The 20,653-nt window shown below is 37.8% G+C and overlaps 1 protein-coding gene across 1 annotated transcript; it reads right to left on the bottom strand.

The window, feature by feature from the left end:
- Window positions 1-18,793: 18,793 nt before the first annotated feature.
- On the bottom strand, window positions 18,794-19,354 carry LOC137817876 (uncharacterized). The gene has a single exon (XM_068621102.2). The coding sequence runs from the start codon at window positions 19,352-19,354 to the stop codon at window positions 18,794-18,796; it is 561 nt and encodes a 186-aa protein (XP_068477203.2).
- Between the last annotated feature and the right edge of the window lie 1,299 nt (window positions 19,355-20,653).

Here is a 20,653-nt window from a genome sequence, read left to right as displayed (position 1 = left end):
TCATATGGTTGGGCTCCAAGGGTGTGCTTAGCGTGACAAGATCTATGGTAAGTATGGTGGGCCAGAATGGTGGCCACGTGCTTGGAATCAGGCACTTGCATAATAACTCGTATTCATGCATCCGATACAATTCCTCATGTATAAGGCTTGGCTGGCCATCGAAAGGTGTTAAGGGATCTAGGGGTGCATTTAGCGCGTTCAGATCCAGCATAGGATAAGCCTTATGTGTAAGCCCAAGCCCAAGTGCGTTAGGATTTATGGAACGTTACACAAGCTTGGTGCGGAGGGTTGCAATTAATTGTTTATTGCATGATATAGTCTTAAAGATAGGAACGTGCACCTGTGATTACTTGCAGTTTACACCCTAAAATCAAATATACTTGAAAACGGCTTGGATCTTAAGAGTGGTTGCCTTGGTTGATGCCCAGGTGGTTATTTTGTTAGGGTTTGTTGCACTCTAAGGATATAGTATTCTACACAGTTGTGCTGTTAAGATTATGCACACTATAACAGAATTCTTTTTATTGAATATATTATGACTAGAGATAGGATTCTCAGGAGAAAAGGTGGTTACAGTGGTAACCTAGCAATACTCTATAAAAGGGGTCTAAGGTCCCAGGTGAAGGTACACAATTCTGAATACACTTTTTGAATACTGAAACTAGATGTTTCTTATTCTTCGATAAGCCCTTACTGACTTGAGCGTCGGAGTGTAATGGGTTGTAAGGACACCCTTTTGTCTCTACAGGTATAACATTCAACAACCAAGAGAAGTGTAGATCCCAAAGGAGATAGGCGGAGCCCAAACCAGTCATCAGAGTCAACCGGCAAGAACATTTAACATGTAAATAAAAATGATGAGCTTGAAAAAATAATAATTAGACATGAGATATGAAGAAGTTGATGTTGTAGTGGGGATATTTTTGTTGTAACAATATTATATTCAAATTGTCAATCATTTAAATAAGTCAACCGTAATTAACTTAAAAAGTAAAAGTGTAAGAAAAATAAGAAAATAAATCACTATAAGTAAAAAAGAAAAACATTTGACATGCACATAAAAGTGATGAGCATAACACAAAAGAATTAAGTAAAGTTGGATAAAAAAATGACATGATTACACCAACATATATTGGAAATTGAAAATGAATAACAAACTTGTACATGTTAAGAAATAGTTTTACAAACCTGTAACAATTGGTCTTAAGAAACAAAAATATTATTTAAATGACCTTCAAAAAAATGAGACAAATGATCAGTTATACAACTTTAATATATGTAAAGTGACAAATAATTATAAGGTAATTTAATACCTGTAACATTATGGCCTTTCATGAAACAAACAATCTTACCTAACATATTCAGAAAAATTAGTCACTATATCAGATATACAAAATATTGACCTTAAAGTGTTTAAAAAAAAGGCAAAAATATTTAACTTGAAAAAATTATTATGACGCAAGATTAAGTATAAGGTAATTATGTACCTGAAACATTATGTTCAGTGATGAAACCAACAATATTGCATAAACAAACTTTGAAAAGTACTTGTACTAATACATCATAATATGTTCTTAATATAAATTAAACAATCTCTACAAAGTACTGAATAGAAACAAAAACTGTCCAAGAAGTAACAGGAATACATGAAAATTGATCATTAAAATTACAAACCATTAAGACTTCAATATGAAATTATAGTACTCCCTTTACAATCTTTATATTTTTCTTTAAGATCCTCAATGGGATATCATCATTCGGTGTGTTAGAAAGGGAAACAAAATCAGTTTTAAGCACGGGAGTTACCACTTTAGTACTTAAGAGAATATCACTCCCTAAGTCAACAGTTTGAGATTTCAATTCAGCAACCACATTTGAAAATTTATTAAACAAATCCTGCAATATTAAGTACACAAATTTATAGACGAAATTTTTAATATTAAGAATAAATTTTGTAAATTAATGATTTAAATAAAGAATACTTCAGCAAGTGGTGTAGAGGAATCATCAAGTTCAACATCTTTGATAGTGCAGAGGTATATATAAATTTATATACTAACATTTTCTTATATGCATTAATAGACATATGCAAGGTTGGAAAAATTTACCTTGTCATGAGATTCAAATAATTCAGCGCAAGATTTATTGATTAGTGTAGTTGCATCCTTGTCAAAAACAACAAAAGTGGTGGAATCGGTATCATCAATAACTCTCACCTTCCGCTTATACCTAAAATATAAAAAAACCAAAAAGGTTAACAAATATAATATAATAAATGTTATTAATATAAGACTTAAGGGAAAAAACAGTTACAATATGTTTTATAGTAGCTAAGGCAATGAAAGTGCTCTCCTAAAACAAAATAAATAACTTATGAAATTAAAGTATACATAATCCATTTGAATACATTGTTAAAATAATAATAATAATAATAATAATACCTCCTTTCAATCCTTTAGTCATTGAATAGTATTTTTTTGGAATCAAGAAGATGAATTCATCCTCCAAATTCTGTTTTCCATAATCATACAACTGACTTAGACCCTGTGTAAGAGAATTTGTAGTCTCAATCATCCTACATATGTTAAATTTGTGGTTAGACTTTGTCATAACTTTGAAGTATAGAATGAAAAAGTATGTATTAAACTAACATTTTCTTAAGTTAGGTTTCCTCTTTAGACTGTAAGTTGTATATTATTTTCATACAGTCCATACAGTTTTGGAGACAAACCTTGTCTACAGTGAAATAAAACACATTACGTTATAATAAAACTCATCTAAATACAATAATAAAGAACAAAAGTTAAAGTTTCATCACTTCACATACCCTGCAAAATCTTTACTTTAGCAAATTGAATACTGATAACTACATTCTGCAAGTCTCTAATGAATTCAGGTCATCAACATAGTTCCCAAATAATGTACACTCTATTTGGAAGTTGTTGTAAATTAAAGTTAAAATTGTAAAAACACACATTTTGTATTGGTTGTACTACCAAATATTAGCTTACTCATCAGCTTCAATGGATATGACATTTAACTTAGTTGATGAACTTTTTCTATTAAGCTCTGTTTTAGTGCCTACACCGGTCAATATTCCAATAATATCTATAACAAAAGAATGACTAATGGAAACAAATAAAGTGAACTCAAATCATAATAACTAAACTTATCGACTAAGTAATCTCTATCAAAACTAGGGGCTCTTAAGACAAACATTGGAGTGTACTGAGGTGTTCCAATTGAGACCATATCATTACCTTAAAAGGTTACCTTAGTTCCAAATTGGAAATTTGTTTTGTAATGGTGACGGGTTGTTCTACACGATCCTAAATTAGTGGAAACACTAAAAAATTGGAACGAATAAACCTTATCCTCAACAATATCATTTTGAAATTTATAAATTAGTGTTCTCCTAATAGAAACATGAATTGTATGACCCTAAAAAAGAATTAGAAAAAATAAAGCATGATTAGAAGAAGTTACGTTAAAATTTGATTGAAAATAATAAGAAAAAAAATGATAGAATAGATGACCTCGTTATCTTGTATGACCATTTCCATTGAAAATGGAAATATGGTTTTCTTGAAGTCATTAACAAACCCAAGAAAGAAATAAATAGAAATTTCATGAACATATGCCTTACAAAACTGGAACACGAATTGATAAAAATGTAAAAGAGCAAAAACAGCATTAAGAAATTATAGCCAAGAATAAAACAAAAATTATATGAACAAATGGCTAAAAAAATTTGGTGAGCATTAGAAGATCAAAAAGAAAAAAAGTGAAAAAACAACTTTAAGAAACCATGTCTAGAAACAAAACAAAGATTATATGAACAAATGGCTCAAAAAATGATGAACATTAGAATATCAGAAAGCAAAAGAGCAACAACAACTTTAAGAAACCATGGCCAAAATCAGAACAAAAATTATATAAACAAATGGCTCAACAAAATTGATGATCATTAGAATATCAGAAAGCAAAAGAGTATAAACAGCGTTAAGAAACCGTGGCCAAAAACAGAACAAAAATTATATGAACAAATGGATCAAAAAAAATTGATGAACAACGAAATGATAAAACTGGAATACAAAGTGATAACATAAAAACATCAGAAATTCCAAACCCAAACTAAACAGTATAAAAAGATTACCTTGTCCATGGAGAATGAAAAGAAGAAAACTGAAATCAAATAAAAAAATGCTCAATGCAACATCGTATATATAGTGACAACCATTGCTGTTTCAAATTTCAAAAGCAAGCGTCATTTCTACAAATCTTTTATTGGAAAAAAAGAGCTTTCCATTACGCCATATCTACAGTTGCCAAAATTGTGAAGAACATTAAAAGTAGGGTTTTGTTTTGCAGTAAAGAGAGGAGAAAAGTGTGAGCGTTTTAGAGGGAATTAGGGTTTGAGAGAGAAAGGTATGAGGGTTTGAGAGAGAGGGTTAAGCGGAGTGAGAAAGATAAATGAGACCTTTAAAAAGCGTTACATGGCATTTTTTAAGTGGTCCACATGGCTAAAAGTTTCCTTGTGAGTGGGCTGTGATAGAAAATAGAAAGGCAAAATGAAATGAGAAAGAACAAAATGAGAGAAAGAGGGCAAAGAGAGATAAAGCAAAACAAAAGGTGCGTTAGAAGAAAAGAAAGAGAGAGAAAGGTAACAAATAATAAAAAACAGGAAACGCAGTGAAGGAATTCAAAATGATAGATGGGACGTGTGTAAACAGTAAAGAGTGCCACTTGTTACACGCAAAATGCATTGAGATTCCTATTTGTTGTCAATTTTGCATTGTTTGAATTTTGATTTATTTTGAACTTTTTTTTCTGGTGCTGCCATTTGTCAAAAGTTACCCTAAGAGTCATTTAACATTAAAAAATTCTTCCATCCCGTTTCAAGTTTTGTTGATTTATTTGGCGCATTTTTTTCATTATTTTGTATAAAAATATAATTTATATAACTAAATATATATACATATATAAATAAATTTAAATGTAAATAAGAAACTAAATAAAAAATTACAAAACAAGTATTAATATATAAGAAATAAACATCAGCATATGCGAATAAATAAATAAAAAAAACTAAACATACTAAAATTAATTAAAAAAATACATAAACATAAATAATACACGTAATTGTTCAAATATCTGACATAAAGCAAACAACAATAAACAATTATGTAAAAAAAACATTCATCCTAAAAGGTGAATAACTTATATTTCATTATTTGGTATGTAATCTTTGCTTCAAAAAAGAATCTTATCGTCTTCTTTTAAGTCATTTAACATACATAAATTTTTTCATCACGTTCCAAGTTTTGTTGATTTATTTGGCGTGTTTTCTTTCACTATTTTGTATAAAAATATAATTTATATAATTAAATATATATATAAATGTAAATGTAAATAAGAAAATAAATAAAAAATTAGAAAGGAAATATTAATATATAAAAACTAAACATTAGCATATATGAATAAATAAATAAAACTAAACTTACTAAAATTAATATAAACAATGCATAAACATAAATAATACACGTAAATAAATAAATTGTTTAATAATCAACAAATTGACACAAATTTTTGAGGAAAATAACAAACAATAAACTTTAGAAAAAGGATTTATCCTAAAAGGCAAATAACTCGAATTTCATGATCTGGTATGCTAACCTCTGCTTCAAAAACAATTTTATCTCATACTTTGAAGTCATTTAACATACATAAATTCTTTCATTCCGCTCCAAGTTTTGTTGATTTATTTGACGTGTTTTCTTTCACTATTTTATATAAAAAAAATATATAATTTATATAATTAAATATAGATATGAATGTAAATGTAAATGTAATAAAAAAATAATTCACCTCAATGTTTATTCTCAATCCATATTAATTACATGTGTTCCGAGAAACTAGAATCATTTTAAAAAACTTTAGGACCAAATTTACGTATAAGAAATAAACATTGGACATACTAAGAAATAAAAAAACTAAACATACTAAAATTAATATACATTTCTTTCATTATTTGGTTTGTTAATATTTCTTTCAAAAACAATTTTATTGTCTTCTTTGAAGTCATTAACATACAAAAATTCTTTTATCCCGTTTCAAATTTTCTTAATTTATTTATTTCAAATTTATTTAAGTAGGACATTAAATATTTTAAATTATTTTTATTTAAGATTTTGAATAATTTTACAATTTTATTTATTTTATATTTTTCGTTTACGTAGCACTAAGTATTTAAGGCTTTATTTAGAAAAGTTTAGGAATTTAATTTATTTTGGATTTTTATTTAAGTATAACATTAAATAATTTAGGTTTTGTATTCATTTAGGATTTTGAAATTTTAAGAAATTTTATTTATTTTAGATTATTATTTAAGTAGGAAATACAATAATTTAGGATTTTTAAAAACTTAAAAAATTTATTAATTTTATATTTTTATTTAAGAATACAATTAAATAATTTTAGATGTGTATTTACTTATGATTTTGAAAAAAATAAAAAATTTATTCTTTATTTCAGAATGACATTAATTTTTTTTGGATTTATAATAATTTAGGATTTTGAAAAAAAAAATATTTATTTTATATTTTTATTTAAATAGAAAATAAAATAATTTAAGATTTCTAAAAACTTTGATAACTTGTTTATTTGATTTTTTTATTTAACTATGACATAAAATAATTTATGATTTGTATTTATTTAGAATTTTGACTAATTTACGAATTTTAATTATTTCATATTTATACTTAAGTAATATTAAATAATTTAGGATTTGTATTTATTTAAAACTTTTAATAATTTATCAATTTTATTTATTGAATTTTTTTATTTAAGTAGGACATTAAATAATTTAAATTTAAATTTATTTAAGATTTAAAATAATTTAAAACTTTTAATTATATCAGATTTTTAAGTACGTATGAAAAAATAATTTAGGGTATGTATTTATTTATGATTTTAAATAATATTGAAATTTAATTTATTTTGGATTTTTATCCAATAATTTAGGTTTCTATTTATTTATAATTTGAAAGTTTTATAAATTTTACTTATTTTAGATTATTATTTCAAGAAAATAAAATAATTAAGATTTATATTTATTTAAGATTTTGAAAAATTTAAAATTTTATTTATTTTATATTTTTATTTAAAGATAACATTAAATAATTTAGCATCTTGATATATTTAGGAATTTTATTCATTTACAATTTTTATTTAAAAATGATATTACAAATTTTGGAGTTATATTTATTTGGGATTTTGAAAAACTTATAGATTTTATTTATTTTATTTTTTTATTTAAGTAAGAAATAAAATAATATAAGATTTTGTATTTATTTAGGATTTGGAAATAATTAGAATTAGAATTTATTTGTGATTTATTTTAAGTATGACATAATATAAGTGGCTTTGCGTTTATTTTGGAGTTTTTATATTTCAGAAATTTTATTTATTTTTGATTTTCATTTAAGTAAGATATTAAATAATTCAGAATTAGTATTTATTAAGATTTTGAATAATTTAAAAGTTTAATATATTTTAAATATTTTATTTAAGTAGAACATTAAATAATTTAGGATATATATTTGTTTAAAATTTTAAATAATTTAAGTATTTTATTTATTATATATTTTTATTTAAGTATGACATTTAACAATCTAAAATTTATATTTGTTTATTATTTCAAATAATTTAGGAATTTTATTCATTGCAAAATTTTATTTAAGTAATGTACTGAACTAGACATCGGAAATCGGCATTGGACATCGGCACCTGTAGAGTAGGTCGGCTCGGTGGTCTGGTCATGATAGTGGACCATGTAAGTGGGGCTCAAAGATGCGTGTGTTGAAACCCGTATATATGAAAAACCTAGTTAGCGAGAAAATGCATGCATATGGTGTGTATAGTACATTCGAGTCTAGTACAAGCAAATATCCCCTGAAGACACCAAGGCCCAAGAAAGCTAGGGTTTTTAGGGGAAAGTTGCATGCATGATACGTAAAGGACTAGGGCTCCTACAGAACAGATGGGCCCCATAACGCTGGTACATGAGTTGGTACCCTGGCAGCCATGCTGTTAAGATTTTGCACTCCAAAGAGGAAGATTATGGATGGTTGTTGTGCTAAGATTGTGTAACAACGTAACAAAATGTCCTCCCAGCAAACCGAATTTAACTAGAGATAAGGCTCTGGTGAAAGAGGGGTTGTTTCAATGAGGTAACCTAAAAGCAGTCTATAAAAGGGAGTTGAGATCCCTGGTAAAGGTACACCGTTTCTAAGACTAAAACTACTTGCTTACTTACTCATTGTTTCTATAAGCCCTGAACTGACTTGATCATCGGAGTTCAATCAACAAGTAAGGCCCCCTCTATTTCAACGGAGCCACCTTCCAACGTCTAAGGGAAGTACAAAATCCACTAGAAAAGGAGGAGTCACCGCTTGCCTTTGAAGTCAACCGGCGACCAGGTCAATCGACTAGAACATTTGGCGCCCACCGTGGGGTCCGATAAAACTAGGTCTCATCCACAATCGTGTTTTGAGCCATCTAGCAACATGAGAAATACGAGACAAGGTACATCTACACTTGAGGAAGGCGGCAACATCACCATGCAACAACTCATGGAGACCATTCGCACTCTTCAACAAACAGTGGCGGCGTCCAAAGTTGATCATGATAGGATTATGGCTGAGGTTCAGGCCGAGCAGACAGCCAGTCAAAATCGATTCCAGGTTGATCTGGACACGTCACGAACAGACAACGAGGAGTTACGCAAGGTCAATGAAGAACTGGGCAGAGAACTGCAACGTATAGGGGAGCATGCAACAGGGGAGAAAACCCCAACCTTCCCAGTTAGGGCTTGCCCCATGCGTTTTTCCCAGGCGATCATGAATGTAGTGATACCCACAAATTTCATGACTCCAAAAATCACCTTTACAAGTATCGAAGACCCGGAGGCCCATATCACGGCCTTCCACACCCAAATGATGATCTTAGGAGGATCTGACGCTATGCACTACAAGTTGTTTATGAGAACATTCTCAGGCACAACATTGGACTGGTTCATCAGTCTCCCCAATAGACACATTACTTCATTTGATTAGTTCTCAACATTGTTCAGGGAATAGTTCATTGTTAATCGGGCCCCACCCCCATCTCCTTCGACCTCTTCGATCTGAAACAATACCAGGGAGAGCCCTTGAAAGACTTCCTGAATCGGTTCGGGGCATTGGTGGTAAACTTGCACACCAAAGACGAAGCCATGATGGTGCACGCCTTCAGGCGGGGAATGCTATCAGGACCTTTCAGTGATTCTCTGATACGGTGTCGTCCAAAGACATTTAGCGAGATTATTCTCCGATTTGTTGCCCATATCGGCGCAATGGAGGAGGTGACAGAAAAACGTGAAAGTGTTGGACCGACAAGACCTCGGCCCATGAGGGTGCATGAGGCTATGATAGAGAAGAAACCCCTGGCTAGGCAGGCGCCATACGAGCCGAGAAAGCATCAGACCAGGGCACGAACGAGGGAAGGCGCGCCCACCAGACACAATTTCAGAATAGACCTCAAGGAGCTTATCGTTATCCCCAACGTGGCCGACAAGCTGAAGTCACCTCCAAAGACCGACAGAAGATTGGGGCCAAGCAAGGAAACTTGGTGCGAATTCCACCAAGCCTTCGGCCACAACCTGCACAACTGCTTAGCACTCGGACACTAGTTAGATGAGTTGGTGAGGGATGGTTTTCTTAAGGAATACCTAGAAGAAAATCAGGAAGCCCCGACGTCAGTAGCCCTAGCAGGAGATCAGGGGCATGACATACCGGTCCATGGGGAGGTCAATACGATATCTGGAGTATTTTCGGGAGAAGGGTGCACTGCCTCCCAACGAAAGAAGTACGCCAGAGAGGTAATGGCAGTGGAAGCAAGGGAGCCTGACCAGTCCCTTGAGCCCGATCTTTACTTCACGAAGGCTGATCTACAGGATGTGGTCCCACATGATAATGACCCGGTGGTGATCTCTATGGTGACAGTAGGGAGAAGAGTGCACCGAGTCCTCGTCGACCAGGAGAGCTCGGCAAATGTGATGTTATGGTCGACTTTCAATAAGTTGCAGTTGTCGCCTGACCAATTGAGACCTTACGACGGTTGCCTATACGGTTTCGCTGGAGATCAGGTGGAGGTGAGAGAGCATGTGGAGCTGAGGACGATTTTCACAGACAGCACCACATCCCAAACCGTCAATATAAGATACCCCATCATCAAAGCTCATTCAACTTACAACATCCTTTTAGGCAGACCTGCCCTAAATAGGATAGAAGCAGTGGCCTCGACGAGGCATATGAAGATGAAGTTGTCTTCCCTCGAGGGAGAAGTGATTACAATCAAGTCCGACTAGAAGGCGGCAAAAAAGTGCTATGAGAATATCCTAAAGACGAAGAGAGGCGTGTGCTCAGTCACCAACCAACTTCAAAGGGGGGAAGGGATTGCCCGAGATGAGATGGCTCGGGAGAGGCGACCCGAGCCTATAGAGGAGGTGCTGGAAAGGGAGATCAGGGGAAAGAAATTCAAGCTCGGCACGTCTCTGGGCCAGAAAACATAGGACCAGATCGTCGAGGTTATAGCACGACATTTGGATGCCTTTGCATGGTCTGCCTCATACATGCCCGACATCGACCCCGATTTCTTGTGTCATCGTCTCACCATGGATCCGCAGGTCCGACCTGTACGCCAGAGGATGAGGAAGTTTAACGATGAAAGGCGCCTGGTCATCGGGCATGAGACTCAGAAGTTGTTGAATGTTGGTCACATAAGGGAGATGCAATACCCTGAGTGGCTAGCAAACGTAGTGTTGGTCAAGAAAGCCAACGAGAAGTGGAGGATGTGCGTCGACTTCACAGATCTAAACAAAGCCTGCCCAAAGGACTCATGATGCCCTAGTGGACAACGCATCAGGCTGCAGACTTCTCAGTTTTCTGGATGCCTTCTCCGGATACAACCAGATCCGAATGCATCCCAAAGATGAATGCAAAACAACATTTATGACAGAGCTCTTCGGTTATTGCTCTAAGGTGATGCCCTTTGGGCTCAAGAACGCTGGCACGACCTATCAGAGGCTTATGGACAGGGTACTCGCCCCTATGATAGGGCGAAACATGCAGGCGTATGTGGACGATATGGTCGTCACCTCCCAAGTGAAGGACCAACACATCGCCGACCTAGAGGTGCTATTCACCACAGTAACCATGTATAGGTTGAAGCTGAACCCCGAAAAGTGTGTGTTTGGGGTAGAGGCATGGAAGTTTTTAGGGTTCCTACTCACTGAGCGGGGAATAGAGGCGAATCCCGAGAAGTGTACAACGATTATAGCTATGAGGAGCCCGATCTCGGTGAAAGAGGTGCAACAATTGACAGGATGAATGATCGCCTTGTCCCAGTTTGTATCGGCAGGAGGGGATAGGAGGCATCCCTATTTCCAGTGCTTGAAGAGGAACAACAGGTTTGCGTGGACAAGCGAGTGTGAAGAATCGTTCCTCAAGCTAAAAGAATATCTGGCCAGTCCTCCAGTGTTGTGCAAGCCGCTGTCAGGTACTCCACTCTGCCTATACTTCGCCATTATGGAGCGGGCGATTAGTTCGGTCATCGTCCAGGAGCAGGACCACGTGCAGAGACCTATATACTTTATCAGTAAAGTCTTGCAAGGGCCCGAGGTGCGCTATCAGGCCATCGAAAAGGCAGCTCTAGCAGTAGTGTTTGCAGCACAAAGGCTCCGCCAGTACTTCCAGAGTTTCACTATGAGTGTGATGACAAACCTTCCTATAAGCAAGGTGTTATAGAAGGTTTACGTGCCAGGGTGGATGGTGCGTTGGGCGATTGAGTTGTCCGAATTCGATGTACAGTATGAACCAAGAGGACATATCAAGTGTCAGGTTTATGCTGACTTCGTGGTAGAACTCTTCTCGGCGGCCGCACATCAAGAAGAAACATATTTTCGTATGGGTCCTCTCCGTGGACGTGTCTTCCAACCAATAGGGCGGTGGGGCTGGCGTCATTTTGGAAGGGCCAAATGGGTTACTGATCGAGCAGGCCCTACGGTTCACCTTCAAGGCTAGTAACAACCAAGCTGAATATGAGGCATTGGTGGCAGGAATGTTGCTAGCCAAGGAAATGGGTGCTAGAAGTATGTTAGTGAAGAGTGACTGACTATTGATAACTGGGCAGATTACGGGTGAGTATTAGGCCAAGGACCCTCAGATGGTCGCATACTTGGAGTATGTCAAGCTCTTGAGAAAGGCTTTTGTTGTGTTCAAGTTAGTACAGGTCTCAAAGAACAAAATGCCCGAGCTGACTTACTAGCAAAGCTCGTCAGCTCGGGCAAGGGGGGCAGGCAGAGGACAATCATTCAGGAAACCCTAAAGACACCCAGAACCACAACAGGCTGCATAGAAGAGGTACAGCAGGTAAACGTCTCGGAAGGCGAAAGAAGAGGTCACCGGTCTTTGACTCATGAAATGTTGAGGGCACCTAGGATAAGCACATACGACTTATTAAAGAGAGATTCATTACACGTTTACCTAGTCGACAAGGGTGAAACCTGGATGACACCCTATAGATGCTACTTGGGTGATGGTTTGCTCCCACTAGAGCCAGCGGAAGTCAGGATCGTCAAGAAAAACGCAAGTAGGTATACCCTAGTTGATGGAAATTTGTTTAGACATGGCTACACTCACTCTATCATGTCCTATGTGAGTGGTGAATAGTGCACGTGTATCATGGTAGAGCTCCATGAAGGTATATGTGGGAGTCACATCGGCGGGTGAGCTCTCTCTTCAAAAGCCATTCGGGCGGGGTACTACTGGCCAACCATGAAGGAGGACTGTACGAGGTACGCACAACGATGCAAGCAGTGCCAACACCACACCAATTGGCATCATGCACCCCCGGAGGAATTGCAGTCGATCCATAGCCCATGGCCTTTTCACACCTGGGGGATTGACATCCTGGGACCGTTTCCTCTAGCAGTTCGTCAGATGAAGTACCTCGTGGTCGCCATCAAGTACTTCACCAAGTGGATAGAGGTCGAGCCTGTTGCACAAATCATAGCTCACAAGGTTCAACATTTCATGTGGAAGAACATAGTTTGTTGTTTTGGAGTCCCAAAACGTTTAGTGTTTGACAATGGCACCCAATTCACAAGTCAGCAGTTGGGCAATATATGCACGGAGCTCGGTATCAAGTAGGTGTTCGCATTAGTCGAGCACCCCCAGACGAACGGGCAAGTCGAATCCGCCAACCGAGTCTTGCTCAGGGGCCTAAAGAGAAGATTGGAGAAAGCCAATGGAACTTAAGCGGACGAGGTCCCCAAAATTATGTGGGCTTACCATACCACTCCTCAATCCACCACTAAGGAGACACCTTTTAGCCGGGTGTATGGTTCAGATAACATGATTCCCGTTGAGATCCTGGAAGGTTCATCTTGTTTCCAGAACTTCGTGGTCGAGGAGACTAACGAGGAAAGGAGGGTAAACTTAGACCTGTTAGACGAGGTCAGGGAGGAAAAGTGCATCAAGGTCGAAGCCTTGAAGAGAAGGGTGGAGTATAAACACAAGTCCAAGTTGAAACCCTGGTAGTTCTAGGTCGTTGACTTGGTAATACTAAAAGCTCACCCATACCAGCTGAAGAACAAGTTGTCTCCCAAGTGGACTGGTCCATTCCGCGTAATAGAGGTGCTCGGTAACAGAGCGTACAAACTCGAGACCTTGGAGGGCAGGACGATTCCCCGAACATAGAATGGGGCCAATCTCAATTTATTTCAGTTAATCATGTCATTGTACGCAGTTAAGGGGACACTTTTTTACTAATCATGGTTTTTTAATGAGGTCACCTAATAAAAAGTTAGTTGAAAAATGTGTTTGCTATATATTGAACAATAAAGTTTAAGTGAACCTCTCCCTTGCCTTTATACGCCAAGGTCGAGAACAGTAAACATCTCCCTTGCCTTTATACACCAAAGTCAAGGACAGTGAAGCTCTCCCTTTCCTTTATACGCCAAGGTTGAGAAAAGTAGGGTTCCAAGCAAACATCTCCCTTGCCTTTATACGCCAAGGTTGAGAACAGTACGTTACAAGTAAACATCTCCCTTGCCTTTATACGCCAAGGTCGAGAATAGTAGGGTTCCAAGTAAACATCTCCCTTGTCTTTAAATGCCAAGGTCGAGAACAGTGAATATCTCCCTTGCCTTTATACGCCAAGGTCGAGAAAAGTAAGGTTCCAAGTAAACATCTCCCTTTCCTTTATACGCCAAGGTCGAGCACAGTGAACCTCTCCCTTGCCTTTATACGTCAAGGTCGAAAATAGTGAACCTCTCCCTTGCCTTTATACGCCAAGGTCGAGAAATAGTATGGTTTCTAGTAAACCTCCCCCTTTGGGTGAAAATGCAACGGTCGAGAAAGGCAAGGGACATCAAGTGCAGAAGTAAGTTCGTAGAGGATCGTGCTACTTAGGTAGGGACGATCATTGGTGCATTGTTAGTTGACAGACTCGTTTCAAACATACAAGTCAGCCGAAGTCAAACATAGGGTGTAAGTTTGAAAAGAATAAGGCGCTTAAACATAGAGGGGACAAATTGGAAAATGAAGACTTTCATACATATATACAGAATGATCAGATGTTCATTAAGTTACAAAATAAAGGCAATAGGGGAAGGATCATCACTATTCTGCATCCACCAATTGCCCATCTGCAATAGTTTTGTTCAAGCCCATTTGAGAAAGATCCACCTCAGGATGCACGCAAGCAACCTGAACCATGGCATCCTCAAAGCCCGCTGCATAGGAATCGGCTGCATCGCTAGTAAGCTTGTCTTTGGTTTATTGGAAGAGTTCATCCTTGCGGGCCAACTCCTCCTTCAGTTTAGCCAACTCCTCCCTCTATTGAGCCATCTCCTCATCTCTGCAAGTTAGCTCCCTCTTCAGCCCATCCACCTCAGTGTGGAGGTCGTCGTTCCTGGCGTACAATCTCAAGGCCTCTTGGGATTTCTCAAACAAGAGGGTTTTGGTTTCTCGGTCATTTCTTCGAAGCTCTTCCACCTCTAGGGTAAGACCAATAACTCAGTGGTTTGAGCTCAGTTCCTTTGCCCTCTTCATTTTGGCAAGGAGAAGGATGTTCGCAACTAGGGTTTCCCCTAGTTTCCTTTACATATGCTTCAGCAGGGAGTCATCCTCCAAGTTCTCCAGCCTCTCCTTAACTTTGGCAGATTGCAACATCTTTTGCAGGAAGGAAGACAGATCAGCAGAGGAATCCCATTGGTCTCCCTCCGAAGCGCTTTCACCTCTGCCCTCTTGCACCACGATGTCGTAGGGAGGGAGGAGCTGGGGGGACATTCCTAGTAGGAAGGAGCTCGGCCATTCGAGTCTGAAGGCACCGGGATAGCGGCGTCGACTTTGTGCTTCCTCTTGAAGACAAGACCCGAGCAAGTCTCCTCGTCCTTAGAAGGGGCAACCTCGACCACCGCTTTCAGTTTATTATCCTTAGCAGAAGGGCCTGGAGCAGTTTTTTCTGTATGGCCCCAATAGCCAGGTGTTTCCTCTTCTAAGCATCCAGCACCATGCCTACATTGAAAGAGAAGCATATAAGAATTTAAATAAACACACACAAGCAAAGTAACGCTAACAGGTATAAGGGGAAGGGGATACCTATGTAAGCCTTAAGGGCTGTAGGGTTGTACTCGTGTTTAATCAGCTCGACAAAGCTAAATACTACTTGAAGTTTGGAGAGGAAGTCGCACAGATCTCGTTTCCGTGTGGGTAAGTCTTCAAGGCAATTGGGTTTCTTGAGCCCAGGTTTCCGTGTCCAGTATAGGGGAAACCCATCGAAAAGGGTCAGATCGCTTTTGTTGCAGCGGATCTTGAAGAACATACCTTTGAAGCCCTTGTACGATTGCTGGAAGAGAGTTAGCAAAACTTTCCCAGCAACCCCATTGAAGCTCACCCACATCTTTCGACCTGGGCTTTTGGCTTCATAAAAATAGAGGAAGACATCCACTAAGGGCAAATGGCCAAAGTGGTGACACAGGATGGAGAACGCCCGAACAAACGCCCAACTATTTGGAAGTAGATGGGCAGGGGCGACATTAATTTCGGTGAGAAGAGCCCGCTCAAAGTTGGGAAAGGGTAGGCGAAGGAGAAGCTTTTTAAAGATGGTGGAATAGATAAAATAGAACGGTCCCTCTAGCTCCAATGACTCGTCGCAACAGACCGGCTCACCCACCTGCAAGGCATGACTTTGACAAACTTGTCATGCTCTTTGCTAAAGAGGCAGTTCTTTTTAGGGTGTTCGCTTTTCCTATAGGTTGCTATGCTCGCAGAGGTAGTGAACTCTGAAGTCTCTCCTAATAGGTCACTAGAAGCCCAAGGGTAAATGATTTTTTAATTCGGGGTTGGTTAATCCATCTTACAGAGGAAAGCTAAAACAGAGAAGAAAAACAAATGCAAAACTCAAAAGAAGAAAATGCACGCGTTTTGAAAAAAACAAAGCAAATAAGCAGGAAAATAGAGAGCAACGATCGTAAGTGCAAGAAATATAAACAGTCTCAGCGTAGTTATGAGCAGATTAAGAAATAATAGGGCAAAGACAGTTACGGGGTAAAGAACATACCTTGAATGATTGTTGAGAAGAGACGAGGTATTTGGGAGAAGAAAGTAATTCAAAGCAAAGATGTTTGAAAGGATGCGCAGAGAGGGAATGAAACAGTGAAGGGAATGTAAGAGTCGAAGGGTTAACATGTAAGGGGAACTATTTCGCCTTTTAACCATAGCATGGAAAAAAGCAGTATTTTTATCCCCCATCTTTAAACCAAAGCATCTTACCTCTTTCTTTCCAAAACAAATATTGACAGTGAAGAGCATGATCAAGCTCCTCCTTATATCTTTTCTTGACAGAGAAACCCATCAATATCAAACATACTAGCAATATCTAAATTTTGTTGAATATCAAGGAGGAGACCCTGCTTAAAAATAACTACATTGTAAACATTACCAGAAGAGTTTTTATTCCAATCACGAAGCTCAGTTTTCAACCTTTTTAACTTATGTTGCAAAATAAACATAGGACACCCAACAACCTTATTATTCCAAGAGTCATGAATAAACTTCAAACATGAACTGTCCTGAATTCACATGGAAAAGAAACGAAAATTGTTAAACTTCTTCAAATACTTACTGGCAAGACTAGCAAGAATAAGGGAATGGTCAGAACAATTCCTAACAAGAACCTGATAAAAACATGAATCCGATTCATCCAAACATACTCCATTACATAAAGCCCTATCCAGTCTTTTATGAATTATATGCAGCCCTCTTCTTCCATTACACCAAGTATAACCAGATCCAGTAAAAAGCATACAAGCAAGATCATTAGTATTAATCCAATCAAGGAAATCATTACAAGAAACCTGATTAAGAGCTACCCCCCTTTACATTCATCCGTCAATAGCACAACATTAAAATCTCACAAAATACACCAAGTCCCTATGAAGGAACTAAGATCCCTCCATAAAAACAGTCTAGCCAAGTATGTGTTAACACCATAAACACCTACAAAGCTAAAACATTTATCAAGCAGATAGCAAGATACAGAAATAAACTGATCATTTACCAAGAAATTTTGGACCAGATTAGGGACCGACAAACACCAAAGCTTTGCAAACTTATTAACAATAGGAGACATAGCCACCAAATGCATATCAACAAATTTGAAAAGGACTTTAAAAGCATCAATGTACGACACCATTGGTCCAGCAAGAAAAACTAGAAGAGGTTTATGTAGTTTAAGTAAACTAAGCAACATCTCCATAGTTTTGTGGTTTCTTAATCCTCTAACGTTCTAGAAAAAAGAAGAGACCTTCATTGCTACGTTATGGTGAGAACTATCTTAGCAATTTGTTTGGCTTTACCAGTCCCCTTAGGTGGTCTCCCGAGTTTTCTTTTAGTATGAACTATCTCCTCCCCAGTATCATTGGCATCATCCTCCATCTCATTAGGATCAACCCAAAATTTTGACCCAATATGATTTTCAACAGAGATATGGTCAAAATTAAATTCAACAATGGCAGTAGATGTACCAATATAAGGATCACCTCCCACATTTGTAGTTTCCAAACCCTCGAGAGAGGAAAAGTGATTTCGCAGGACCAACAACGGGGATGGTACAGTCACAATTGCAGACATATGATGACCATTCATAGGAGTAGTGAATGGTGTCGTACAAACTACATGTGAAGTAGCCCTCTGAAGAGATGGATCCCCCACAGGAGGTGAGACCTCCACACGAAGATCCTCAATAGGAGCATGAGACTCTGAGACCTTGCCTTACATAACAGTTGGTAGCATTCCTTGTTCTGGAAAATCCGAAGTATGAATGGATAATCCTTTCCTGGATTCGTGATATGAGGCATCCTCAAGAGGAGGCATATCAGCAAAATTATCCTTCAGTCCTCCTGGTTTATCGAAGCAAGGTGACCCAAGGGTGACCCAGCATTAGCCTCGCTAGGAACAACAAAGTTTGAATTATTTGTGGGGCCTTCCACGAGCTTCAGCTGCGAATCTTTCTTTCGATATTCTTGACGTTGTTTATGAGCCATAGTCCTCCCCTTATCTTGTTCATCAGAAACTATCTTCTGAGAAGATTTTTGTTGAGGCCCAGGAACACGACCCTGATCATGTATGACTCGACATTGAGCAAGCTTATGCCCTATCATCTTACAATGATAGCAAAGAGGAGGTAGTCATTCATATTCCACACCAACTACAAAAGTGTAGTTCGGACGTTCAACCAAGAGGTGATTGGGAAGAGGGGACAACATATCAATATCCACCAAAACTCTAGCAAACATACCCCTCTTCTTTCTCATAGTATTCTCATCCAAAGAAAAAGGAGTACCAAGACCTTTGATGAAGGAAAAAATCGCCCTTGATCTCCAATACTCCAAAGGCAACCTATATTGTCGAACCCAGACCTGAGTTTTGGTACTCTTCATAGTAGCTGGAACAAAGTCTTTTGTCCATGCAAACAGTCTCAAGAAACTTGGAGATAACTTCAAGCAACCCATCCCGAGGGCCCATCCCATGTATTCTAAAGAAGCGAACTTAAACTCATAGAAACCCTTCCCAAGAGGAATTGCTTTCCACGGTCCAAGAGCCTTCCACACCGGCTGCAATTGTTTAGTTAAATTTAGGTGTGTAAGGGGTTTATCCCCCTTAGAAAGAATAACTCGACCATGAAGATTGGTCTTGCAATCCTCAAGTCCAACAAAGTAATCTGCCTCATCTATCCGGACCACAATCATGTCTTCCTTAATACAAGGAGTGGGTAATTCAGACAAAGGAATATCACATGTAGTTTCCAAACCCTAAGCAAAAGTTTTCTTTTGGCCAGGCTTATCATATATCGTCTTCGCAGGAGATATTTCACAATCCTTCAAATAAGTCCATGGGATAAGGAAACCCTTAGAACCCTCCGGCATTCCAAAAGTCACTACTCACCACACCGACCCCGCACAACCATACCACCACAACACCAAATCATGAGTTTACAAAAGGTGGAAACTTTTTGTGTGCAATAGAAGTTCCAAGAAGAAACACTTTTATAAAGAAAAAGATTTAAGGAAAGAATACACCTTGTACGTAGACGTAGAGATTCGTCGCGCTACTACCAGCTTCTTGGCAGACTATCACGCCGCTGCCGACCAACATCCGCAACCCCTGCACCACCACCGTCCACCACCAAGTTGGAGAATAAATTGATAGAGATGTGCCTTCATAGTTTTCGGATTTTTTTGGTGAATGGCGGAAGCATCATGGATTGAAGATGAAGCAAGGTCCTCCTAAGAGTGGTGGTGACCTTGAAGGTGCATGAGAGGTAGGGATTGAGAGTGGTGAGGCCAACTCTACTTGGAAAGGGCGAATTTGTGAAGATTAAAAGCCTAACCTAGGAGATTTTGGGCAAGAAATGAAATTGGCACAATTTGGCAGCAATTCACTAAGTATATTAATCTTGCAAATACATGAGCCAAGCCCTCTTATTTATAGTGTTTAGAGGGCTGGAAATTCAAACGAAAGTGGAGGGAAATTCAAATGAATTCCCTCCCAAAAGTGGATCCTAAATGAGCACATGGGGAGGGGTATGTCTAGTTTGTATGCTCACCCCCTCCATGGGCTTCCTAGATCAGCCTAGGTAAATTTAGAGGTTTTTAGAAACTCTAAGTTTACCTAGGTTGGTGTTTTAGGTGCCAAAATTAGTTATAAGAAAAATTACAAATAAAGTTCCTATGCTAATTTTGACAAGAAATTAAAATCTAATCTACACTAGAGTTTATGGCATTTAAACATGTAAAAGAACGTCTTCTTGGATCCTCTTGGCCATAACTCTAGTGGTTGGCCCAAATCTACCCTTTGGTGGGCTTGCATGTGGGCTTGTGCTTGGGCCTCTTCCATCATCCCCTCCCTCTTGAAAAGGATTTGTCCTCAAATCCAATGCTCCTTCTTCTTCATTGTTAGGGGGATGTATGTGGCTGAATGGTGTCCATCATCTCCTCCTTCTTGAGAGGATCTATCCTTAGATCTACAGGGTCGATCTCGAATAGTAG

The sequence above is a fragment of the Phaseolus vulgaris genome, chromosome 10 (genome assembly GCF_051622355.1).
Source record: "Phaseolus vulgaris cultivar YP4 chromosome 10, ASM5162235v1, whole genome shotgun sequence".
Taxonomy (NCBI): Eukaryota; Viridiplantae; Streptophyta; class Magnoliopsida; order Fabales; family Fabaceae; genus Phaseolus; species Phaseolus vulgaris.
The sequence above is the reverse complement of the archived record's forward strand: the minus strand, read 5'-3'. Positions and strand labels throughout refer to the sequence as shown.